General features: G+C 39.9%; 1 protein-coding gene across 1 annotated transcript; it reads right to left on the bottom strand.

The window, feature by feature from the left end:
* Positions 1–5,346: 5,346 nt before the first annotated feature.
* On the bottom strand, positions 5,347–10,191 carry ZNF281 (zinc finger protein 281). Its single transcript, XM_039386284.1, has one exon. It carries the CDS (start codon positions 10,128–10,130, stop codon positions 7,506–7,508), a length of 2,625 nt encoding a protein of 874 aa, XP_039242218.1. The 5' UTR covers positions 10,131–10,191; the 3' UTR covers positions 5,347–7,505.
* Between the last annotated feature and the right edge of the window lie 7,630 nt (positions 10,192–17,821).

Below are 17,821 nucleotides of genomic sequence, written 5' to 3'. Positions count from 1 at the left end.
CATTGCAAGCCTGCAATGTACTGCAAAAGTAAGTGGAAAATCAATGACACAAAGATTTTTGATTTTTCTAGATTCCAAACTATAAGTAGCTACAAGTAATTTTGAATGCCTTACTGCTGTAGATCCCAAAATCAAAACAGACAATTACAAAGTATCTTAAGAAACCAGAAGGCCCTTTACTAGTCATATGGCTGGTCAAGTAGACTTTCCCTCTTTTCCCAACTCCTTGCCACAAATCACTCCTGTAGCAGTATCTATACTGAGAGAGAAGTCTGTGTTATTTCTAGATTTTGCAAACTGACAAATTACAATACATTTTCTAGTCTTTTGATTTTGTTCACTGATGGGAGAAGGGGATCCTCTGTTTTATTTGTGTCCTTTCTGGCGGAGAAATAATAAAAAAAAGAACAGCTCATTGAGAAGCTTGTGTCAGCTTCATTGTCAAGACAAAGGTCACTGCATTCCTATTCACGATGACCTACAACTGTACCCATTTAAAGACTTCATTATGCTATATTAGAGGGACCTCTTTCTCAGAGATTTTAATTTAGCTTCATTGTGAGAAGAACAAAACATGCAAGCATCAGAATATGGTGTTAAAAATTGTAAAAACTAATGATTTCAGCAGTCTTATTCCCCTTGCCATCCGCTCTTAAGATAACATGTGTGAAGTACGATTTCCCGAACCACATAAAACAAACTATGAAACTACTTTTACTCTAAAGTCTCTCAGCTCCAAAATAAATAATCAAATTTAGTGTATCTGCACAAAAATTATTACCTGCTCTCAAAAAAAAATCCAAGTTCCAAGATCTCAAGATGAGTAATTAGTTTAACTTTTGCATCTCCAGACTAATATGAAATTACTATTAGAGAAGCAAACCTGGAAAGAAGTTTTAATTAAGAATGCTCAGGAAGTAAACTTTTAAACCACCTACACATTTCATACAGATTTCATACAGACTGCACTAAGAACACCAAGTGTACATCTTCAGTTACAGGGTTTGATGCTCCTAGTTCATGATATCATCTGACCTAGCTTTCATAAAATTCTTTAAGCTAAACAGGTTGAATAGTTTTAGTGACACATCTCTGTTGACTACTAGTGAATAACACCGGGGTTATTCAGCCCTCTGGCCAAACTCAAGATAGCAGAATTTTGGCACAGATCTCTGCATTTCATTTTCACATAGTGAATCAATACTTGGAAATGCCAGGTCTTCCAAAAAACCCTAGGTGTTCTGAGACATGGAGCTTGCTGCACTGTCTCTCGCACTTCCAAACCCTTGGCCACAGCCCAGCTGTAAAAGGCAGGCCATGCTCTCTCTGCCAAGACTGTGTGATTGCCTTCTGCCCCTTCAGACAGGATAGGGCCAGGAGCTTCTACAAGTAAATGTGTTACTACCAACCTGATCGAATTCCAAGCAGAGAGCTAACACAATATAAGTGCCCTCCTCAGCTGAAGAAGCTAATCCTTATTAATCTCATTGTCCATTATGACCAAATAGCTTCCAAGACAACATATTTTTCATTCTAGAGATCATTTTTTTTAAGAGATAAGAAGTTCCTCTGGTATATTTTACCCATCAGAATTTAAAGCACCTCAGAAAAATATGCAATATATTTTATTACACATCTATATATTTCCTCAATACCGGAAAGGAAATTAAATTGATTCTAAACCCTGCCACTCAACAAGCTGCACGTGGATTTCTTTGTAAATTCTACTCTAAACAGGTCTCAGCCTGGTTTTATTCCCACTCCTCTCAGAATGTAACAGCATGCAAAAACATTCCACCTGTGAGCCATTTTCCCCCCCATCAGAAAACAAGTGTAGTATTCAGAATGTTTGGGTAGACTGAACCATCCTTACCACCACTGACATAATTTCCAGCCACATAAACAATCATGTCCCAGTCAAGACCTTTCCACTGGGGACAGAGTATGAGCACACAGAGGAGTACACACTGTAAGGAGAAATCGTAAGATGAAAAAGCAACCAGTCTTTTGGCCTTTGAGAAAAAAAATCAAAATCAAATCTCATTTGCCAATAGCACAAAGGAAAGGGATCCTTCTGAACAAGACACAGGAATATTCTGAATGGTAAGAACCTAGTTTTAGATAAAGCAGGTTTTAGCATCAAAGGTGGCACATGAGCTACTACAGAATATCTGATGCTTGTTGCAGATCTTACATAGTGACCATTATATGCCTCATTACCTCACAGAACATTTTGAGAGTTGTAGCACTAAATAAGAGGCTATTTAAAATACATTTTAAGGTAAGATAGAGTATATTAAAATAATCAAAGAAATACATTCTTAAATTAGTTCTTAATTCTTTCTTCATTTTGAGTCTGGTTGTATAATATTTTATCAAATTTCGGAGCAGGTTGCCAAGTAGACAGACAGCTTTCTAGTGTAACATCCTACCATCACTTAGGACAGCCTTAGGTTTAAAATTACCAAATCCATTGGAAATTTATTAAAAGCAAAATACTGAGAAGAATTAATATGAAAATATAGTAGTATGCTATATACAAAAATTGGCATTACTATAAATATTATGAAAGTTTAAAAAAAAGCCAGAACTAAATCTTCTCTTTAATCCTCAATTCACTCCACCCTGAATGTACATTACAACAGACTGATGACACGATGACAGAGAATTTTATCCAAGCAACACCACCTTGCTGTTGTAACCCAGAGATCTTATACCAAGGAACTCAACTACAGTCCGTGTCACAGAGATGAAATGTCAGCACCTATCCCTCCAGGTCATAGGTATCAAAAGGAAACTGGGTATCCAAAGGTAAATGTATGTCTATAAACCCCATAATATTAGAATATCAGTATATGGATATGGCAAAATATATTTGTTTTCTTTTCTAACCTGTGAGAAAGCAAACAACACTGAAGTAAACCTGGGGTTTAACTACCAGTGAAAAAAGTTACACAAGAAATATGTTTCTAACAGCATAGACAACAAAGTGTATGACAGTTGCTCATTTGGTAAGCAGGGTATATACCCTGTGTTCCAAATGCTGTGTACAATACTAAACCATACTTTCCTAAGTCTTTGTACAAACAAAAAAATTGCACAAAAATCACTTGAGAAGAATATTAAAGGAAGTACAGTTCATATAAGCAGCGAGAAAACAGATTCCAACCTGAGAATATGCAACACGTGCACCCATGTACACACACTGAAGACTGCCACATGGACTAACAGACTAAATGATTGTAACAGCCTGACTGTTATCCTGGAGTGGTCATCTCTGGAGACAGAGCTGCCAAACTTTCAAATCTCTGAATGTAAAAGCATCTTCAAAAACTTTTAATTATTATCAGGTTTCAAGAACAGTGATTCAACAGGGGATATCCACCAACCTAATCTAGAGTCCTAGCTTGTGGGGAGATGATTCTAATTTGTTTTTGAAGAAGCAAGGGATGAAAACACCAGTGGAACAAGAAAGTTTTCTTCCTTAATCTAATTTTAGGAAATATGTGAGCAATTTTTGCAGAAGTTTCCCAGAGATAGTGCATAGAGCATGAGACAGACAGAGCCTGGAAAATTACAGCTCAAATGTTTAAAGCTGGTAATCAGCAGGGGCTGTAAACAGTATCTTTCATTTTAAAGTGACCTGATTCCCGTGGACACATGCTAGAACATGGAATTAGTAACTTAAACATTGTCACAAGTATCTTCTTGGGTATAACAAACATTTCCACAGTCACAACAGCAACTTGACATGAACAAGGCTGATTTCTAGTTGGTGGGGAGAAAAAACAGCGAAAACATCATTCAGACAATTACACTGTTATCAAGCATATAATACTGGGGGGGGGGAAAGACCAAACAATTGAAAAAACAAAAACCACTAATAGAATACACTGAATTATTCCAATATCTTCTCAAGGGCTCCATGAGGCATTAGGCAGCTTTTCTTCATCAGTAGTCCATAAATCTGAAACTGCAACCACCCTTCACACCATTCTGCTTTTACTTTTTTTTCATCCTGCTTTCATTTCTGTTTGTCACTCTAACATTTCACCCACAAGCCTGTGTCCAATTTAAGTAATTCAGGAGCTAAGACAAATATTACTTAGTTCTTCTATATCAGCTGCAGGTGGGTCAGACATGCATTTTCAGTGGCCTGGGACAGAGAGATGCATTCACAATTCAAGGTACCATAATGCACTTGTTTCAAAGCAAAAACATGAGCTACTGAAAGAAGAAGTGTAACAGTTTATGCACAATTTTCTATCATCACATATTATCAATTCTTCTTTGCAATCCTGTTAGTGGTAGGAACCAGGTTATCATTCCCCTCCTATAATTTCTTTAGAAACAACAAAAAACAAACCTTAAAATAAAGAGCCATTTTGCTTTCCCTTTCCATCTCTCACTGCCACATCCCCAAATAACATTTTAGTTCATGTGGGTTAACTACTTCTTACTATATAGTTTTCTAATATGTAACAGGTAAAGCCATAGCCCGATTTCTATGCAATTTTAACATTTCCTTAACCTTCATTATTTAAAGAGAAAAAAATTTGAACTCCATATTGAAGTAGGAAAATATTTAGTTTTGCTCTATTTAGAAACATTTTTGAATGACTGCTAAACTGTGCAAAATTCCACTGTCTCCATCAGATTTTTTTTAAATGATTCTTAGCAATGTTCTGAATATTAGACATTATTCCATACTTACCTTGTAAAGTTTTTGCCATTTTTCAGCATGCCTAGCATTTTTCTCATCTGTCATTGTCTTGATTCAAATTCACATGCGAAGTTGAAGAAAAATACAGATTAAGTAAATCCACAAACTATCTTCAGATAATCTAAAATGCTTTTAACTATTTTGCTACAGTACTATTTTTACTGGGCATTTTAGAATGCACAAGTTCGCATGGGGGGGGAGAGGAACAACAACCAAAAACCCTCCCCAAAAAGCAGAAAGGGAACCTTCTACAATCTTTACCTTGAATGAAATTATATTACATACGTGTCATTCTGAATTTCCAGCAATTATAAAAAGTCTTGAAGTTAACAATATGCAATTTAGGTATTTTTTAACCAAAACTACAGATTTGAAAAGATGAGGCTGTATGAACATTTTAACTTCAGGAAATTTGTTCCGTTTTGCTAAGCTAAAGGTATGAGAGAAAACCAGAGCCCTGGTTTCTAAAATAGCACATTCAGATTATCTGACTCAAAAGGAAACTGAAGAGAATAAGCTGAAAACATGCCAGTAAGTTATATTATTCCTTTTCAAAATTTAATCTCCTAATGTTTCCCTAATAGGTTCTCAAGTGTGACTGGATAATAGAAGTGATACCTTAATGATTTTGTGAATAATGGGTTTTATTAAGTTAAAGCAAACAGCCAGAACAATACATATGCAACTTCTACTACACACAATATAAAGAACGTAAATTATAACCTCTGTAAAACAAAAGAAAAGGTACTCAAAAAGCCAACACAGTGGTTACGGACTATTCCATCCCCGATGACCAGCTGGGTTCTGTGAGTAAAGAACAGTTGTTGTTTGCTTATTTAAACTGAAACAGCATGAAATACAGAATCAAGTATAAATAAAAAGTTAATGGAGTTACACGGACTCTATGAGAACAAACTCTAGATTAGTGGGGGGGGGGGGGGGAAAGACACTTACTACTAAAAGAGATCACGAGTGGGCTCAGGTTTCAATCCTTAGTGGTGAGGGACAACAGGAGAAATTACCCAGGATTTTTGTAACAATTCCTTTAATTATACACCACTTTCATAACCAGAAGTGTTTTACACTTGCACAATGTTAATAACTTTATTATACATGGAAGCCTGTAATAGGCTGATTACACAATAAGACTGCAAACAACCACTGGTACCTTCCTGACAACAGAAAAGTACGTAAGACTGAAACATCACCAAGAGTACATAAAAAACCATCATCATAAACATCACCAAAATTACATTAAAAAACTAATTAAAAAATACATTTGCAACAAGTGGTTTAGAGCAGTGCCACTGCCTTTCAGCAGCTTTGAATGGCCACCAGTATTTCTAGCAGGTTTCCATGGCTCCACAGGCATTAATCAGGATTCACATATAATAAATAATGTACCACAAAATATACATAAAGTAAGGCAATAATTCCAAAGAAAAGTTCTGTTGATATTAACAAGCCACTCAAGTTCTACTTTTGTAGTTGATGTCATCACCAGAAGCCTTTGATGGAATTGCAGCCTTAGGCCCTAAAAGCCTGCCATGATGAACTGCTGCAAGCCCCTCTCTCTGTAAAGAGCTTCAGTGACACCACTGGTACCCAGCTGGGCACAGGGGTCCGTGTTAGCTGATCCTGATGCAGGATAAGGGCCTTAATATGTACAATTGGGAGTATATTATTTCTTATTGTACATGGAAACCTCGACATAGTTCTAAAACATGTGGGTGTTCATTGTTCATCATCTGATGTCTTAAGACATCAGAAAGCACATCATAAGATATGCACTTTCTGGAATGTAAATCTTTTTAAATGCTAGCTATTAAGTTGGGGTGAGAGAGCGAGTAGGGAATAAGGGAAAGAAAAGGGTGAGGGGACCACCAAGACCAAGTCCAGAGGAACCAGGAACACAATAAAATAGAGGGACCCTTTTACACTAAAAGAACATGAAAAAGGGGAAGAGCAAGAGATGGACTTTTTTGAACCATGTATAATAAATAATGTATCCCAAAAGCCTATCTGGATTACGACTGTAGTTTCAAGTTGGGGTTCTAATGACATGAACCAGATGCACACACTTTGTTCTCATGGTTTGTGTCAACAGAATCTCTTTACGGAATTACAGTCTCATGCAGAAGTTCTGGGGACATTACCGTTCAGATTAAAGCTACCGTGCTGGGCTCATCCTACAGACCCAAGAGTATTTGCTCCACCTGCCTGGAATGAGCGTCACCTGGAAGAACAGGAGTACTTTAAAAACAACAAGATTTAGGTAGCAAAATTCTTTCAGATCAGCCGACATAAAAGACAGCAATTTGAAATGTCATAGATCCCTTCCTCGAAAAGCTGAGATATATTTGTCATCATCTGTAAATTGGAAGTTCCAATACACTAACGGTGCATAGAATTCCCATGCTTCATTACACTTTCCTGAGAGTAAAGCAATTAGAATAAACCTCAGTCCTAGGAAAAAAGTTAATTTTTTGCATTTAAAACTTTTGGGCTATTCCCTGACAATCTACATAATGTAAATTTGATTGCTAAACATTGTCACTTGAACAAAAACACTATTTTAAACTATTGATTTTTGATTAAAAACCATAATAAACAGAGCTAAAAAAAAAATCACACTAACAAAATAAACTAAATATGAAAAGTTGCATTGAAAGGGCATGTTACATTATTCTTAATAGGACCGTGTAGAAACATTCCAATGGCAGTGTTGTCAAAGTAAAACAAATTACATTAAGAAGACCCCACAGCCTAGTCAGTCAGGACCTTACCTGTAACTCTGGCTGGTTGGGGTTTTTACTCGTGTACTACATGGCTCACTTACATCAGACATCATATTTGTATACCCTGAGAAATCTGACACTGAAGTCCTTACTCTATGGTCCACTTCTCCATTAGAGTTAGTGATAAAAGTCATTGGCACCCTGCTGCCCGACTTAAACTGAGAACCAAACGCTTGTGCAAAGTTCTCGATCTGGTAGGTTGCTCTAGGCTCTATGTCCTTCTGAGGATCTATCTGGCTAGTTAACTCCTGAGATGGGATCTGAAAGGTCGTTGAGGATTCTAAGTTTTTCTGTTCCTTCTGGCCAGTCAGTTTCTGAGATGCTGACTGGTAGTTAGACGAAGTCTCTAAGTTTTTCTGCGGATCAATGAGATCATCCAGCTCTTGAGAAGGAGTCAACTGTTGATGCGGAGCCTCCAAAGCAGACAAATAAAAGCCTGGCTGAGATCCAAGCAACATCCCAAATGGAGGTTTTGGCAACGCAGTTGGCAATACTGAGGTAACAGATTGGCTGAAGCCACACTCAAGTGGAGATGTAGTGTATATCTGTTTGTCTGGAAACAGAGTGTGGTTATGGAGAGTCGAAGACAAGCTAACAAACTGGAAACTGGGTCCAAAAGCAAAACCAGTGCTATTGGTTGATCTTTCAAAGGCTTGTTGGAGGTATTTTGAGTATTCTTGCAACATGCTTGCCTTATCATTTGAAACTGTTTGAGAGTTAGGGCTCAAGTTTTCTTCCTGAACCATCTCTGAATGTTCTCCTGAGGTGTGCAAGTCCACACGCTGTTCAGTTATACTGAAAGGATCTTCTTTCTGGCCTTCTGATTTGTGAGAATACTGGTCCAAAAGGCTCTGTAAGACTTCATCAGGAATACCAGACTTGTCGTGGCAAGACTTTATTTCACTATTTAAAGATGCTGAATCAATGAGAGATAAAGGAGCTTCGTTATCCATAACACTAACACCTGGAGACTGGATGACAGACTGCTGGGAAGTCATGTGTCCAACATTAAGTGAAAAGGCACTGTTACTGCTTGCAGTTTGTAAGTATCTTCTTTTCTTGGAAAACTGCATGGCATCATCGTAATTGCTACTTATTTGACCCGGTTTACCACCTGTACTTTGGAGAAGGCCAATAGTTTCTACACCGGTATTGGCTACTAGGCCCAGAGAGCCACTCTGTTTCCCAGACAGTGGTTTTTGCCCCAAAATATCTGGCAGTGGTGATACAAAATTAAGGTAATTTTTGTCTGCCTGTTTTCTGCTTGCTTTTTTCAAGACCAATTTTGGCACCTTTTTCTGAAGTTCTTCTATGCCTGTGCCAACTAGACCACCACTGGAAGACACAATAGGAATATCAACTGCATAACTTGGCATGGCCACATTACTTGTAACTTGAGATTCAGCTATTTTGCTGCTACACTTGTTTCCTTTGTTTTCAGTGGATGTACTTTTTGTTTTACTTTTTCTCCTTGAGGAACTTGTATTTCCCTGAGACAATGCAGCCAAGCTACCCATGTTGTTTGATGAACCAGGCTCCATTCCAGGCCCTGCTTTACCTATGGCTTCACCACATGTTCTTCTGTGCTTCAACAGTCTATCAGTCCTTGAAAAATACTGCTGACAAGTGTCACATTTGTATGGCTTTTCTCCACTATGCGTCCTCTTGTGTCTTTCCATGTGGTACTTCTGGATGAACTTCATACTGCACTGGTCACACCCAAAAGGCTTCTCTCTACTGTGGATCTTCTCATGTCTCTGCAGTAAGTACTTCTGGATGAAGCCCATGCTGCACTGGCTGCACTGGAAAGGCCTCTCCCCGGTGTGGATGAGCACGTGCCTGCGTAAGTGATAGGAACTCCTGAAGGCAGCACTGCAGTGTTCGCAGACGTGAGGTTTCTGGCTGGGGGACGCAACGGCACCTTCCCCATCTCCCACCAGGGGGGGTTTGGATGAAGCGCTTGGCTTCCGCTTGGCTTTGATTCCCTGAGTTTCTGGCTTTGGCCTCTTTGCCTTCTTGACCTGGGCGTCGTGCTTTGGCTCACCTGCGCTCCCTGGGGCGCCCTCACCTCTGCCAGTCAGCAGCAGGTCTCGGTGGGGATGCTGGTGCAGGTGGTGAAGAAGGCTGAGGTCCTGGATCACGCTCTGGCCGGCTCCTTCGCCGCTGCCACCGCCCAGGCCAGGGGGTCTCTCCTCCGCCGCTCCCCCGAAGAGCCCCCCGTAGTGGTGATGGTGCTGCGGCTGCTGCTCCTCCTCCTCCTGCTCGCTGGGCTTCTCTTGCTTGATGCTCACCAGGGACTGCAGAAAGCCCCAGGGGCTCCTCTGCGAGGAGGGCGCGGAGGGGAAAGCCCCCGCCGGCTCCTTCTTGAAAGTCACGTCCTGCGGGGGCGGAGGCACCGGGGGCTCGCCCGCCGTGGAGGAAGCGGCGGCGGCGGCCGGAGGTAACACGCACTGCGGGGGGTGCTGGGCCGGCGGGGGGGGAGCGGCCGCCCGGGCGAAGCTGGTGACCGGGGGCAGGCGGTGGTTGAACATCACCATGCTGGGGGGGAACGTGGGCTCCATGGCCGCCGCCCTCTTGCCGCCGCCGAGGAAGCCGCTGCCGAGTTTCATCCCCCGGGAAGGCGGGCCGGAGAGGAGGCGCGGCCCAGAGGGGCTGCGGGACCCGCCGCCCGCACCCGCCCGCCCGCCCGCCGGACCGCGCTGGCTCAGCGGGCGGCTCCCGCGGCGGCCCCGCAGCCGCCGCCCGGGCGCATCGCCGGCTCCCGTCCCGCGCCCGCGGCGGCCCCGGCCCGGCTGCACTCACGGCTCCCGCCGCCGCCGCCAGTTACAAATATCGCCGCGTCCGCTCCACAATGGAATTAGCAGCGCCCGCCCCGCCGCACATGCGCGCCGCGCGGCACGCTGGGAGCGCCGGCGGCGCTTGGCCGCCCGGCCGCGGGCGCGCAGGCGCGGGGCGGGGGCCGGGGGGCGGCGCGGGGGGCGCGGGCAGGGCCGGGAGGCACCGCCGGGCCGGGCGGGACTCGCCGCTGTACCGCCAGGGCGGCCACGGGCGGCCCCCGCCCCGCACGGCCGGATAACGGGACCGGCACCGCCCGCGGGCGCAGCGCAGGTGCCGCCCCGCGAGCGCGCGGCAGCGCCGGTCACGCCGCGCAAAGCGCCGACACGGGCAGCGGCTGCGGGCTCGGCGTCGGCTCCGCCGGAGGAGCCGCCGCGATGCTGAAACTGAACGTGGTTAACAAAGGCCCCACTGTGTGGCTGTTTGAGCCCAAACCAGTGCCTTCCGTTGCACGTACCGCCACCGCGTTAGTGAAGCCGCTCCGCTCCCACAAGTGAAACGCTGCCAATAAGAAAAAGTATTTTAGTCCAATGTAGCCATCGGGCAATGTATCCGACACACGCTGCTCCCACGCCGCCGGTGCGCCTTGCGTTGGGAATCGTCCCCGGGCATAAACTGGGCAGGATTTTCCCACACGTCCCCATTTCCCAACCGGTTCCCAGCGCAGAACACACCACGGGAGCATCCGCTGCACACCTGGCCCCGGCTGCCTGGGACACCCCACCCGCAGCGCAGCCCCTGCTCCAAGCACTGGACCCCACGTACAGCATTCTTGGCCCACTGTTACAGCAAGACCCATACCGATAATGCTCACTGGTTTAGTTATATGTACGGAAATAATTCATCCTTATAATGGAAATGCAATAAAATGGTTGTTATTTTGAAATAGCAGCTTATTTTGGTTAATCAGGAGAACTAATTCTTATCATTAACATAATGGAAGTAGTTGTACAACGTGGATAAATTCCTTATGATTTTTATGCTTTATCTGCCAAAAATAATTCCCTTTATGACTGATGAGCCTGTAAATAGCAAGCACTGTTCATAGCCCTAACTGGTACAAAGCCCTGGGTCAGATTTTAAAATCTTAAACACATCTAATTGATCTTAAAAAAGGAATTTGATGCCATTTCTGTACTTTACTTCAAAATTTTGTTGAGTAAGTAAAACTTGTTCCTTTTATAATTTAAATTCAGTTTCCTCTACACAGCATGTAAACTAACAGTTAATTTCAAAATGTACATTAGATTACACCAGTTTAGGACTGTCAGGTTTAGCTAGAAGACAGACCAGGAATTCAAAAAACTTAAGGCAGCAGTAAAATATTAGTCAATGCCTATGAGAAATGAGTCTGTCCCTTTATTCAGGGTGTCAGTGTTTAATGGTAAGCTGGGATGCATATAAGCTAGTCCAAGCATGAAGGGCAGTAGGACACTCGTATGGAAAGCCAACTTTGTCCCTCAGTTATCAAGATAAGAAACCTGTCATTTCTCTCATTCACTCTGTCAGCCTTGAGATACTCCAAGCAGACTTACCTCTGTGTTGTACACCCCATATATCAGGAAGATGAAGAGACCCTGTAAAATAAAATGGAGGGAAAAAGCTGTTAACTCTAATCATTTCAGCAGTAGAAATACCTGAAATAAACTTTCCTGGGAACAGACAAAAGAAGACACACTTCATCAAGGTCAATTTATTTTTCTATTTTTCAACATTATCAGCTGTACCTTGAGCATTTATTTCATAACATGGGAGTGCATCAACTGTATTGTGATATTCAACTGTTCGGAAATGAGAAACTTAGCATCAAAGGATCTATAACATTAATTAGAAAATTTAATTTTATAAGAGTGCTCTTTCAAACAAAAGACCAACAAAATAAATTTATTTTAAAAAGTGAAAACACGAAGATGCCAAAGCAACCTGAGAAGGAGTGAACCACCTCTACTTCTGATATTTTTTTTTTTAAAAGTGAAATTAGGAAAATATATAGTACCGAATTTTACACTACTCCTGTTTATTGACAAATGTATACACCCCCTTTAATTATTTTAGAAATTTGAAACAGGAAGTAAGAGATGTATAAAGACAGAAGAAAAAATAATGCACGTAAGCACATAGTATACATGAATCACCAAATTCTTTTAACAGCTTGCTTCAAATTCGCCTATTATTAGACAAAACAAGCTAAAACCAAACAAAACATTTACTTCAGTGAGTTTCTCTGAATGTTTTCACCTTAGTGAAGGAGATGTTTCCAGGATCTGAGTTAACAGTGCAACTTGTTACTGGTTCATGCAATCTGCAGGCAGAATCCTGAAAAACACAGTCAAATTACTAGGAAGAACAGAATAGTAAATGGAAATAAAATGTAAAATATATAGTTTGCTACGAAAGTGCCTCTATAACTCAGATTCACCTTGGGCTTATAACATTTTTAAATTTATTTGTAAAATGACCCTAACTTGTAATACTAATATTTAAATTGACCACTTGAGTATATCAAGCAAAAAAACTCGACTTTCAGACAGAAAATATATTCTGATAAGAAACTGCATTTGAATAGCAAAGAAACTACAACTTTTTAATCCAACATGCAAATTACTCGAAGACAGCTGGATTCATTCCAGATTTGCTCATCAGCGAAATCACTACCTTATTAGGAAGGGAGTAATAAGAGATACCATTCACATGTAATATTTCCATGGATTCCCCAATGCCAGAGTAAAATCCTTGGGAGAGAGTATTTTTGCTCAATTTCTTTTGTTTAGTTTTTTAAAAAAGCTAAAATCCAACACTTCCTTTCAGTTATTTTCAGATTAAATCAATGAACTCAGTAATAAGCAAGGATAGATTAAAAAAAATGAACAGCTATGTTTTTGAGCATGCCTTCACACAAAATATATCACAATTATATCATGAAGCTTGTTTGTAAATAGAACAACCAGAATCTCTAAGCTTGACAACTCAGATAAGGGAATTACTCAGAGGCAAACTATTTGTAGAATAAAATCCCAGTTATCTCTCTAAATACAGAATTAGTGGACCATTCTGAGTCCTTTCACAGAATTATCTGAAATCTGCCTTTTAGGACTGTGGAAAGAAATATCAGAAACTTTCTCAAAAGTTACACTGAAGTAAAATTAGTTATATCTGAGATAAAAGTAAATATTGAAGTTATAGAAAGTAAGATGAGCACATCATAATTGCATTAAACATAACTGGCAGCTGATTAATCAAATCATTCAACATACAGCAACAGAAGCAGCATCACAGGCATTTCGTAACTGAATGTTCTGCAAAACAATGCCAACAATACAAATGTAAATAGTGTAAAACACATGAATAATGTAAGCATTTTTATTTACTAATCGGATCATGATCTGTATACATACATTAAAAACTGAGAGCATATAAAGTGTACACTTTTATTTCCTCGTATCTCCATTTCAAGACCCAGGATTTTAGGGATTTCCATCCCAGGCGAGAGGCTGCAATGGGTAAATGCCATAGTGAGAGGCGAGGAATAATCAGCTATTGTTAAAAACAAGGGGAAAAAAAAAATTCCTTTCTCAGGCTGATCCCAGAAGAGAGAGTAAAATCACATGCTTCTTGTTATTCAGGTATTTTCATGAGTTAAAATTCTTGCCAAAACTGTCAGTCCAAACAATATTGTTTGCTGTGATATTAAGACTAAAAAAAAAATTAAGAATATACATTCAAGACTTCCAACACTGAAATGTTCTTCTTAACCTAGATAGGCAAAAACAATATTTTTAATTGCTTCTGAGTCTCTTCTGAAATCTATGAATCTCATAAAATCCCAGGAAAACAAAATAGTTAGCTACTTAAGTTTGGATATTTGCTAATCTTACAGCGTATTCAAAACAAATAATTACAAATTCCAGATCTTAAATTGGCATGCCAAGTTTTTGCTTTTCTTGAGCTCAATAGCAGCTCCTTTAAATACTTAACTGTTAGAAATATGAAGTGCTGTAGACATACTTATCTTAATTCTTGGAGACTTATGGGAGTTTTTTGTCTTGTTTTATCTTGGAGAGGGAGCAAGGGGGTGTCCTTTAACATCAATAAATTATTCCAGTAGAATCAGCCCAACAAGGATTTTACTTATTGTTTGCAATGAGTTACTAGATCTTGGCACCCACAGCTGGTAATATGGGGTCATTTTCCACACCACACTGTCATCAACAATTGTACAGGACAGTTTGTGGTCCATCTGAGATCAAAATCAAGAGGCACAAATCCTCAGGTGGTTTGAAATGTTAACAGTAATACAGTCTTACAGAATTGATAGTTCAGTTTCTTTAGCTCATTAATTGTAAAAAGCAAGAGTTTCTCTGTTGCTTCAGTGGGCCCTGGTGTTGGCTGCAGTGTGGTTCTGTGAGCAGCTGGCTCAGTTGCTCAGGCTGGTCAGATGTTCTTTGGCTTCTGGGAATTAAGCAGTGTTGTGATCAAGCCAGTAATTTTATCCAGAGCTGTTTATTATTTCTGTTGGGATTAAAAAATAATAATAATAAAAATCCTTCATTAAGAAGCATAGGAAGCACATTTGTAATTTTTGTATCCCTAGAGCACATATGGACACCCAGAGGAATTGTAACCCCATTATGCTAAGTAGCATATACATCCAGCATAAAGCCATCTATGCCTTGGAAAGGTAAAGATTTCTAGACAGAAAATCTGGCCACATGCAGAGAAAAGAAAACATACAAGCACATCTGTCATTTTTCAAGTCTCATCCAAAAGTAGGATGTGTTCTTGGTGGACCACAAGCAGAAGTCAAAAACCTTCAGCTGAGCTGGAATGCTGCCTTTTGCAGCGAGGGAAGCACTGCTTCTGCTTAATTACACTTCTGTTTGTCACTGTGCAGGGCGGGAACATTTGCTCAGCTTTTAAATTTGGCAGGTCTTAACAGAATTGTCCTTGCTATCTTGAATAAATCAGTCTATGGACAGTTCTAATCTCTAGCAAGTTTGTCAGGATCTGTTCCAATTTGGGTGGTACCACTGAAAGCTGACACTCTTATCAGAACTTCATTCTGCTTTAGGGCAACAGAAACTTACATGGCAATTGTTTTAAGTTTCTTTCCCCAATTTTAACATTTGTCTCTCACTCTGTTACTATGTGATGGTTCCTAAAAGATTCCTTTTTATAGACAGCATAGTTCATTCAAGATTAAAAAATAAATTAGAATCACTTTTTGGTGTGGTGGAGACTGTTACACTGATACTTTCAATATTTTGAATTTCAGCATTCTTTTCAATATACCCATTTTTGAGTATGTGGAATTACTTCATCCTTCTGTTCATTTTTAAGCCTTTGATCTCTCATTTGTTTGACATAATTAAAAAGAATTTTTAAGAATTCCCAAGTACTAAAATCCATACTATAATACTTCAAGGATGAATTAAATAAAACCATATTAGCAAAATATGCACGAATGAAAACCCATGAAATATACTCTAAATAAAACCAGTAATAATAAAAACAATTAAACCTTTTAAAACATCAAAAATTTCCATGACTGAAAAAGCTTGGATTGCAAGAAATTTTGTGATGTATGGGAGAGAGAAAGAAAGTATTCATATGCAGGTATACGAAACTAATTCTACTTTTTTCCCATACATTAAAAAATAACACTATTGCAGCAATGGAAACTGCAGACTGCAAATAGAATTTATCTTACACAAGCAGTCTTTCTGTAATCCTAAAAGAAATAAAAATTTTCTTGGCAAGAAATTTAAATCCAGATTAGTGCTAGAACCTGTAAGCCTCAGGTAACTTTTGTCATACAACATCGAGTTTAATGCAAAGGATACAAAATTCAAAAATTTTTCTACCATAGCTGAAGAAGTTTGAAATCTTTACTTCAACAGTTAACAAGTTTGACATTCGAAACAGTACCATTGTGAAATTTCAAAGTCACTGTCCTACAAGCAACCACTTCAGGTCTTGTAGTTATCACTCAATTAGTACCTGCAAGTTTAGCAAACAGGAGGAAACAATGTGACTTTCAATCAGATTTTCTGCCTATAAAACCTAGAAGTTAAAAAAAAAAAAAACAGCAGGAATTTTGTAATGTGAATTAACAGATCCTCAGAAATTTGTTAGTAATAAACTGTAGAAGCAAAGGTCCTGGAGCAAATCAGTAACTTACTCTGTAACACATTCTTTGGTATGGCCTTGGAGATTAATTCCTCTTTGCCTCAGCTGCATATAGAACCAGATGGTAGTTCCTTCATTCCGAGCCATATTAGAAAGATATTTCCATTAAAGTCAGGAGCAGTGGAGGTGGATAGCTAGAGTACCACTCTGGATTCCACACCAAGAACCTCTGCAAGGACTGAAATACACAAACAGGTTTTTTGGGCTTTGTTCTGTACACAAAGAAAAATCTATCCATAATAAAAATATCATAAACCAATTGCCTGAATTTTATCTGTAGACTTCTTTTATTATTCAAAAAGTGACAATGACTTTTGAAACACTGGTTCAACTGCACTTAAGGAAAGGAGCAGCAATAGTTGAAAAACCTGATTTTAGCCAGACGAGTGGCCTATTATCATAATTCTCAGCACTTAATGACAAAAAACCCAACCATATATCTTAGTAACCAGAGATGCTACAGCACCTTTCCTTCTCAGAAATAACTACTTCTATGGAGCATAACTAGATGAAATTATATATAATATGTGCCAGTAGAATAACTGGGATCTAGGATACCAAATGAGTAGCTCAGATTCTCCACAGCCTGAGCAAATTAGCATTCCATGTTACCAAATGTAAGCCTACCCTGAAGTTTATTTTAGATAAAGTCAGCAATAACCTCCCTACACAAAGGTATGTTTAGGATGATAGGAAATTTTCATGTTTAAAAGAGACCAACCAGAATAAGCTTCTATATGGCAGATGTATTAAATTTCTGACATAGGTATGTCATCTAACAGGTTTTTTTAACTACCAAGATCCTATTGGAGCACCTAGACAAGCCTGTGTTGATCTATTTTTTGATGTGATCAGGGTCCTTTTTTCCCCTCTGTCCTTGAAGAGGACAATTTGACCTTTGCAATAAACCTATAAGCACTGCAGTCAGGGCTACAGGATTCATTATTTTAGATGGAAATACATCATACTATAAAAAGGTTTCCTGCTTCTGCTTCTTTTTTCAGAATTATACTTTTCAAATCAAGATATTCTTTCAGAGCATGAAATAGCCAAGACATCAACCCAAGACGTTGGAGTTTTTTCTGATAAAATAATTACCATAATCACACCGTCACCATGTACATCAAAAATCTAAACAGCACCAGTCACAGGGAGAAAGAGAAGACTGATGCTTCTGTCCATTTTTTTTCAGTAGTCTGCTGTTCACACACACACACACACACACAAAGTGGCCTGAAAACAACTAACATATACTAGAGCTTGGTCTTGCTATACCTTT

Source organism: Pipra filicauda, unplaced genomic scaffold (assembly GCF_003945595.2).
Source record: "Pipra filicauda isolate LSUMZ 115617 unplaced genomic scaffold, ASM394559v2 scaffold478_size463431_pilon, whole genome shotgun sequence".
NCBI lineage: Eukaryota > Metazoa > Chordata > Aves > Passeriformes > Pipridae > Pipra > Pipra filicauda.
The sequence above is the reverse complement of the archived record's forward strand: the minus strand, read 5'-3'. Positions and strand labels throughout refer to the sequence as shown.